The following is an 8,990-nucleotide window of genomic DNA, read 5'->3' as shown; positions in this document are numbered from 1 at the left end:
TACGTGAACAAACAATGAGTGATAATGCCAAGCAAAAGTATATCACGATGCGGGCAAACTGTGTTGCTGTTGACTACACGAAATATCCGGTAATACCATCAATTCATGAAGGGGAGCAAATGTTGAAGGTGAACTTGAAGTTCAACGTAGCTTGCGGTACTTTATGCGGTGCAATTCCACCATTTACGTCATGCGGTACTGAATATGTTAAAAAATATTAGTCAATCAGAATCATTTGCCTCCCAGAACAACATGAAACACATCATCGAATGTAATAACATTTTATACAGTATCCCAACGTATATAGATGTTGACAGCATTGAAATAAAGATACATGACCTGGCACCACGTACTAGTTCCTTCGCTATCAAACAAATCCTGTCAAAATACGGAGAGGTGAATAGTGTTAAGGAAGATAGTTGGAGGAACTACTTCCCAAGACTCCGCAACGGAGTTCGTGTGGTGAGAATGCGTCCGACAAAACCTATTCCCTCTTACTTGACTTTCACATGCAAATGACCTCATGGTGTTGAATATTCTCAACGAATACTAGTCACGCACCCAGGACAGATTCCTACCTGTCAATATTGTGATCATCCGCTACACCACGGGAAACCTTGCGCAGAGACTGCTAAAGAAATTCCACCTGATACGACCAAAGCCGATATACAATCATCGCATGTTAAACCACAACCAGTTGGTAAACCAAAGACTGCAGACCGGAAATTCACAAACACCCAACAACGATCGGCCCCAGTACCACTAAACCAACTGCCATTACCAACATCGAAGTAACAACGATTACAGCAAATGTTTCCAAACCAACAACCAACACCACCAATAAGGAATCTAATACCGATGAAGAAGGATTTACAATAGCGACCCGTAAGCACAAACAACAAATAAGAATATCCGACGATGAGCAAGATGAATGCAGTACCGATGATGACATGGACGTAAACGAAAACGCGAGAGAAGACGGACCAAATGACCCCCAAGGAGCGCTCCACGGCTCAGTTGTGCTCACGCATTGTGCCGTGTCAAATATATTTAAAATTAAAAAAGAAGTCAGAAAGCTCGAGGGAAGCGAGCTGCAAGAACCGCTCTCTACAAAGCAGTCAAACTGTACAAGAAAGCCTTGCCACAAAGCCAACACGAATTTCCTTAGGAGAGACCTACAAAGTTGGCATAACAAAGATAAAAGGCTCAGTTGCACCACCTGAAAGGTGCCCGGAAAAGATGGAGGTCACCATCGAAAGGTTTTCCCCCACAACATGAATCTATTTACGCTGTACAGTGAGGAGGATGATCACAAAGATGAAGATCGATTTACCAGCTCGAGATGGCGAAAGCCATAAAAGTGAAGCGATACATAAGAGCCCGGATATGTTCAAAACGATCTGTTGACGTTTCACACTAGCACTGATCTCAACACAGCATAGCTGTATGATTGACAGATGAGACGAATGAGCGTGTCGTTCTCACTGGTTAATACATATGTGTATAAACTTAACGAAAGAAGTGAGAGACATTGAAGAGAGGAGAGATGGGGATAAAATGATGAGAGTAGAAATTAATGTTTCCAGAGAAGTCTCTAGCATATGTTTTTTGTAACTTTCTGTATGTGGTATGAGTTTAAAATTATCGTCATTCGTAATGAGCCTTCATAGCGATAGGTTCGTCACCGTCCGTAGTGACGTTTGAATATTTGTACTTAGTTTGTAATATCGTGTAGTAAAGTATAGTTCGTAGTGAAATAAACGTGTAAAGTAATAAATGTTGAGTAGTGTCAGGAAATAAAGTGTTTGATGTGTAATGTGTTATGTGTGTATTACATAACTTCCGAACTGGCACAGTGACGCTATCTGCGCAAGGGTAGTCCAACTAAATTTACGATTGGACACGGAAAAATCGGGTACGGACTAAAACCACGGAGGAACGCTATTTGGCAAGGGTCACAACATTGGTGCCGTGACCAAGATAGTGTTCCAAGGAACCGACGCGGCGTCGGTAACACCATTTTGAGTCCGAGGACAAAGCAGATACCGCCATCGCGCGCAGTCGCCATCATTCTACTTGCGTACAGCCATTGCGACTCAGCAGTTCTGGATTCGTTTGGCGTCGCCATTGGAGTTTTTCGGATTAGACCAGGGAAGCTAAAATATACAAGGCCTATTGGATAGGCTCACAAGGTGAGTATCTGTCCAATAACTCCATCTAAGCTTTCATCGCTACCTGGTCGTTTTTTTCTACGTTTATTTCTTGGGTAAATACTTCACTACGCATGGTGTTCATACGGCGGACGAAACACCTTGAACGGAGGGGACTTCCATTCTCTTTCTCGGATAGTATTTTTGGCATCGGAGGAAGTTTCCTGGATCAACAACAGGACGATCGCTTGGTACGGGGATCGCTGTGCATGGCTTAGGAGGTTACGGAGAACGTCGCTGGTATACTCTGACAAGGTTGTTCATCGGCAACGGGTTGGTAATTCGCCGGCGGCCATTTTGGAAGACGGACTCTACATCCATCGTCCAAGTGCTGAAATACGATAGCGAAGCGCTACTACCTGTGGTTCTTCTACACAACGGGAAGAAGGGACGAGTCGCAGTTATAAAGTCGAGTACAAGGCCTGTAGTGACAGGCTTCCAGGTGAGTACCTGTCCTACTCGACATATTGGTTTCGTTTTGTGCTGCGCTTGTGCATATTTACAGTTTTTCAAAGAATACTGTTTGCATCGTTCGGATCATCGGGTCATCATACGGCTGTCTTGGCTACTGACGACATTATTGATGATCTGGAGAAAATTGGTAGCAGCTTTACGAGTTTTTTGGAGAGTTCCTGAGAGACTAAAATACAAGGCCTATTTGACAGGCTCACCAGGTGAGTACCTGTCCAAATCGATACATCTCTCTTGGAAGGGTTCTCCGCTTGGTATTTTTCTAGGAGACGATTGCTGATCCAAAACTCTCCAGCTCAACGGATCTGACTATGGGTAAGAAACTGAAACCCAAGATCCACGTTCGGGATAGCATCGTAGATTTTCTACTGCGGACGGAGAAATTTCTCAACAGTAGCCAAGCAACCGACGAACTCCAAATACAGTTTCGTCTGGAGAAACTCGAGGCGAAGTGGGACGAGTTTGAGGAGGTTCAATGCGATATCGAGGGATCGGAGGAGCATGAAGAGAACACGGAGGCACATCGGCAAGTTCGGGCGGAATTCGAGGAGAAATATTTCGAGGTAAGGGCAGGGTTGGTTGGCAAGTTACCACGGCGGACTCCAGCGCCGACACAAAACGGATCTAGTTCCGAACCGGCTGGTGTACACACTTATGTGCGACTACCACAAATAAATCTACCGGAATTTGATGGTAGTTTCGAAAAATGGTTGCCTTTTCATGACACATTTCGAGCCTTGATCGACTCTTCACCGGAACTCAGTGGTATTCAAAAATTCCACTATCTGCGGGCGTCTCTTAGGGGTGATGCGTTAAAGTTGGTTGATTCGTACCCAATGAGCGAGGCGAATTACAGGGTTGCTTGGAATGGTTTGGTTGCACGGTTCTCTAATGGATATCTTCTCAAGAAGCGGCATTTGAATGCGATGTTCGAGTTCCCGAAAATTCGGAAAGAGTCAGCAGCGGGGATTCATGACGTCATCGATTGTTTCGAACGTAACACCAAAATCTTGGATCAACTGGGTGAGAAGACTAGTGGCTGGGGAGCAATGCTTACTCATCTATTGGTATCTAAGCTCGACGACGTCACACAAAAACATTGGGAGGAAAGCGTTTCTAATGAGGTCGAACCTTCGTTTACAATACTGGTGGATTTTCTCAAAAAACAAACACGGGTCTTAGATGCAGTTTCGGTGGACCAACGGATGACTACGTCAAGCAGTCATGCTGCATCAACTGGGTTCAAATCTCGTCCTGCAAAGGTTTCGGTCATCTCGGCGACCGGAAACAAAGGTCCAAGCTGCGCATCCTGTGGTGATCAGCATTCTATCGCTCAATGTACGGCATTCAGCAAACTTCCAGTGGACCAACGGCTACAGCTAACAAATTCGAAGCGTCTTTGCAGCAATTGTTTGGGGCGAAATCATATGGCGAGAGACTGTCCTTCCAAATTTCGGTGCAGAACTTGCTCTAAAAAGCACCATTCTCTTCTTCATCCTGGATTTCCTGGTACTGGTACTGCTTCCAGCTCCACTGCCTCCTCTTCAGCCACACAAAGCATACAAGCTACGGCTCCATCAACCTCTGGTGGTGCATCGAACTCCGGTGGTACAGTAACAAGTTCGGTTGCATCAATTTCCTCCAATATAGCTATGGGGCTTTCTGGAACACATGTATTTTTGTTAACGGCGGTGTTGAAAATAAAGGACAGCTGGGGTAGAACGCATCTCGCTAGGGCATTGTTGGATTCCGGTTCTCAAGCGAATCTGATGTCGGAGAATTTGTCTCATCTACTCAAACTACCTAGACGAAATAAAAGAGTAGAAATCAGCGGTATTGGGTGCTCAAAGAAAAGTATAGCTCACGAAGTTTCTGCTGTTGTTTCGTCACGGGTTTTGGATTTTTCTTTGTTAATGGACTTTCTGGTTTTGAGGCAGGTAACAAGCGACCAGCCGTCTACTTCTTTACCATTGGCAGATTGGAAACCACCAAACGGCATGGAGCTAGCCGATCCGGAATTCTTCGTCTCTGGTCCGATCGATTTGGTGCTTGGGTCTCAATTCTTCTACGATTTTCATCTACTCGATGGTGGCCGGATACAAATTTGCAAACTCGGATCTCCTTTGCCGATATTCGTCAACACGGTATTTGGTTGGGTAGCTGCGGGCGAGTCGGAGTGGTCTACAAGAAAAGCTACCGTTAGTTGTCACGTAGCGATCGCCGAACCGCTTGATAAGATCATCGAGAAATTCTGGGCAATTGAGGAGTTGTCAGAGAAGCCACTTCGATCACAGGAAGAGAAGGACTGCGAACAACACTTTCAAAGCACGTTCACCCGTGACGAATCGGGACGCTATATAGTACAGTACCCAAAACGGAATGGGTTCCACGACAAAATCGGCGATTCGAAGGGTGCGGCCTTACGACGATTTCGGCAGCTAGAAAGGCGTTTGGAAAGGGATTCAGACTTACGTGACCATTACAACGAATTCCTACAAGAATATCTTGCAATGGGGCATATGCAACTGATCGGAGAAATGGAGGATACACTGCATGAAGGGCGCACTACTTACTATTTGCCCCATCATCCTGTGTTTAAGGAGTCTAGCTCAACGACCAAGGTACGGGTAGTGTTCGATGGATCAGCGAAAACCACAACAAATCACTCGCTGAACGACACTCTACTTACGGGTCCAGTAATTCAGGACGAGCTGCTGGACATCATGATCCGTTTTCGCAAGCACGCCGTCGCGTTAGTTGCAGATGTGGCCAAAATGTATAGGCAGGTACGCATTCACCCGGAGGACGCGTCGCTTCAACGGATCCTGTGGCGATTCGATCAGGCTGAACCGATCAAAGTGTACGAGCTACAGACGGTCACTTACGGTTTAGCGCCATCATCTTTCCTTGCCACTCGCGTACTTAAACAGCTTGCCATAGACGCCGGTGACAAATACGAGTACGCTGGTCCTGCTGTAAAGAAAGATTTCTATATGGACGATTTTCTTTCCGGAGCGGAATCGATTTCGAAGGCGAAACGTTTGCGAAGCGAAGTTCAATCCCTTATGGCTGAAGGCGGATTCGATTTGCGGAAGTGGAGCTCCAATCAACCGGAGGCTTTAGCCGACTTACCTTCCACAGCTCTAGAGGAGCAATCCACGCTACATTTTGATGCAGAAACAAAGGTGAAAACGCTTGGAATAGTGTGGGAGACAGGAACGGACCAACTGTGTGTTGAGATACGTGCAACGGAATATGACGATCAATGGACAAAAAGGAAGATATTTTCGGAGATTGCGCAATTGTACGACCCGCTTGGTATCGTGTCACCTGTGATTGCTTGGGCAAAAATTCGGATGCAACACCTTTGGTTAGTTAACGTCGACTGGGATGATCCGATTCCACGCGAGATCGAATCTAAATGGAATGATTTCCATTCACAGCTGCCCCTACTAAAGCAATACAAAGTTCCCCGTTATATATTTTCATCGGAAGCTACAACGGTTCAGTTCCATGTTTTCTGCGACGCATCTGAAGTAGGCTACGGAGCATGTATTTACGCTCGCTCAGCCAGCAAGGAAGGTAAAGCTCTAATCCAGCTCATTGCGGCAAAATCAAGAGTCGCGCCTATCAAACGTCTTAGTTTACCGCGCCTTGAGCTGTGTGCTGCATTATTGGGTGCCAAACTCTATACTAGAGTATCCGCAGCGCTGGGGATGGAGGGAAATCCTTGCTGGTTCTGGTCGGACTCGACGGTCACGTTGCACTGGATCGCAGCACCCCCAAACACTTGGCAAACGTTTGTGGGCAATCGCACATCGGAAATCCAGCTGCTGACACACGGACACCCTTGGAATCACGTGAAGGGTACGGATAATCCGGCGGATCACGTTTCGCGTGGTATGCTGCCGGCAGATTTCATCGTCGAAATTCTTTGGAGGAATGGTCCCGGATGGCTGGCAGACGAAGTGGATAAATGGCCAAAGCATGTACACCCGCTTCTTCCAAACGAGGACATCCTGGAACGAAAGAAAACGGTTTTAGTGGTTCAGTCAACGTCGCAGGAAAACCCGTTATTTGAGCGCTATTCTTCATTCGGACGTCTAGTTCGAATCACTGCTTACCTTCGTCGATTCATTACACGCTGCCGCTCTAAACATCATGCATATGAAGCATTCCTTTCGACGGTGGAGCTGCAAGAAGCAAAGCAAACCTTAGTAAAGGTGGTTCAACAAGAAGTGTTCCCAGAAGAGTTGATTCAGTTGAAGCAAAAACGTCCGGTTCCCTCAAAATCACCCCTGAAAAATCGATATCCTTTCCTAGACGAGTATGGCATAATACGTGTCGGTGGCCGGCTGAATTTCTCCAACGAAACCTACCAAACCAAGCACCCTATGGCTCTTCCCAACAAGCACCTCCTTTCTCGTATAATTGCAGCGCATTTCCACTCGCAATGTTTTCATTCTGGCCCCCGAATGACCCTGGCAACAATGCGTCGAGAATTCTGGCCGGTTCGCGGAAAAACTCTTGCCAATTATGTGTGTCGCAAATGTACAATTTGTTTCCGCCACAACCCTGTCCCTGTAGCCCAACCTCAAGGACAGCTTCCCAAGGCACGCATTGTCCCTAGTCGACCATTCTCAATCACCGGTGTCGACTACTGTGGCCCTATATACTTAAAACCTGTACATCGACGAGCGGCCCCGCAAAAGGTTTTCATTGCTGTGTTTGTTTGCTTCGCTACCAAGGCCACTCACCTGGAACTCGTGTGCGATTTGTCAACGGACGCATTCATTGCCGCACTTCGACGCTTTATTGCCCGGCGCGGCTTGCCAACGGAAATCCATTCTGATAATGGTACAAACTTTAAGGGAGCAAAAACAACACTCACGGAAATGCATCGCCTATTTAGCATCAAACACAACAAAGAAAAATTAGTTAAAGAATGCAGCAGTAAAGGAATCACTTGGCGGTTCATTCCACCTCGAGCACCAAATTTCGGCGGCCTTTGGGAAGCGGCTGTCAAGACAGCGAAGTCCTCTCTGGTAAAAACAATCGGCTGCCGAAAACTTTCATACGAGGACATGGTCACTGTCCTCTACCAGATCGAGGCAAACATGAACACTCGCCCACTAACGCCACTATCCGATGACCCGACCGAATTAGACGCACTCACACCCGGGCATTTCCTGACTGGCGGTCCACTTTTAACACTCCCGGACCCTCAGTACACCGAAATACCAACAAACCGATTGCGGCACTATCAGCAGTTGCAACAACTGATTCAACATCACTGGCAACGTTGGCGGAAGGAATATCTTACGGAGCTAAATCAGCAGTGGCAGAAATCCAGTTCTCCGGTGGACATCCGTGTTGGCCAAATGGTGTTGCTGCAGGAGGATGGAAAACCTTCCGTCTCTTGGCCATTAGCAAGGATCGAAGCAGTTCAACCCGGCGATGATGACATCATTCGTGTTGCAACCATCAAAACAAGAAGTGGAACATACATACGACCGATTCGCAGATTGTTTCCACTTCCTTTCGACCAGCAATTGGCGGTGCAGCAACAGCAACGAGCAGCAGCTGAAAGTGAAGAAAAGTTGTTAGAAAATTAATCATACTTACCTGTTTTTTTCGATGATCCAATTGTAAATTAGACTTAGCTAATTTAGGTGGCCGGTAATGTTGACGTTTCACACTAGCACTGATCCAGAGATGCCAGGTACTTTTTTCAAATGTCTGCGATAATAATTGTAAAAGTCTGGAAAGAACAAAAAATGTCAGGAAAGCTAGTGTAACCAAAAGCCTTTATATTCAAAAATCTGCAAATATCTGCAACCAAACTAAGAAATCTGCAAATATCTGCAACCAAACTAAAAAATCTGCAAATATCTGCGTCATCGAAAAAATCTGCAGCTTAAATTAAAAGTCTGCCAATTTGCAGACTTGTCTGCAAATCTGGCATCTCTGCACTGATCTCAACACAGCATAGCTGTATGATTGACAGATGAGACGAATGAGCATGTCGTTCTCACTGGTTAATACATATGTGTATAAACTTAACGAAAGAAGTGAGAGACATTGAAGAGAGGAGAGATGGGGATAAAATGATGAGAGTAGAAATTAATGTTTCCAGAGAAGTCTCTAGCATATGTTTTTTGTAACTTTCTGTATGTGGTATGAGTTTAAAATTATCGTCATTCGTAATCAGCCTTCATAGCGATAGGTTCGTCACCGTCCGTAGTGACGTTTGAATATTTGTACTTAGTTTGTAATATCGTGTAGTAAAGTATAGTTCGTAGTGAAATA

General features: G+C 45.8%; 1 protein-coding gene across 1 annotated transcript; it reads left to right on the top strand.

Moving 5' to 3' along the window:
* Positions 1 to 2,646: 2,646 nt before the first annotated feature.
* Positions 2,647 to 8,296, top strand: LOC131687118 (uncharacterized). Its single transcript, XM_058971165.1, has 2 exons — positions 2,647 to 2,884; positions 2,948 to 8,296. Exon 2 carries the CDS (start codon positions 2,993 to 2,995, stop codon positions 8,294 to 8,296), a length of 5,304 nt encoding a protein of 1,767 aa, XP_058827148.1. The 5' UTR covers positions 2,647 to 2,884; positions 2,948 to 2,992.
* The last annotated feature ends 694 nt before the right edge of the window (positions 8,297 to 8,990 follow it).

The sequence above is a fragment of the Topomyia yanbarensis genome, chromosome 3 (genome assembly GCF_030247195.1).
Source record: "Topomyia yanbarensis strain Yona2022 chromosome 3, ASM3024719v1, whole genome shotgun sequence".
Taxonomy (NCBI): domain Eukaryota; kingdom Metazoa; phylum Arthropoda; class Insecta; order Diptera; family Culicidae; genus Topomyia; species Topomyia yanbarensis.
This window is presented reverse-complemented; position numbering and strand designations above follow the sequence as displayed.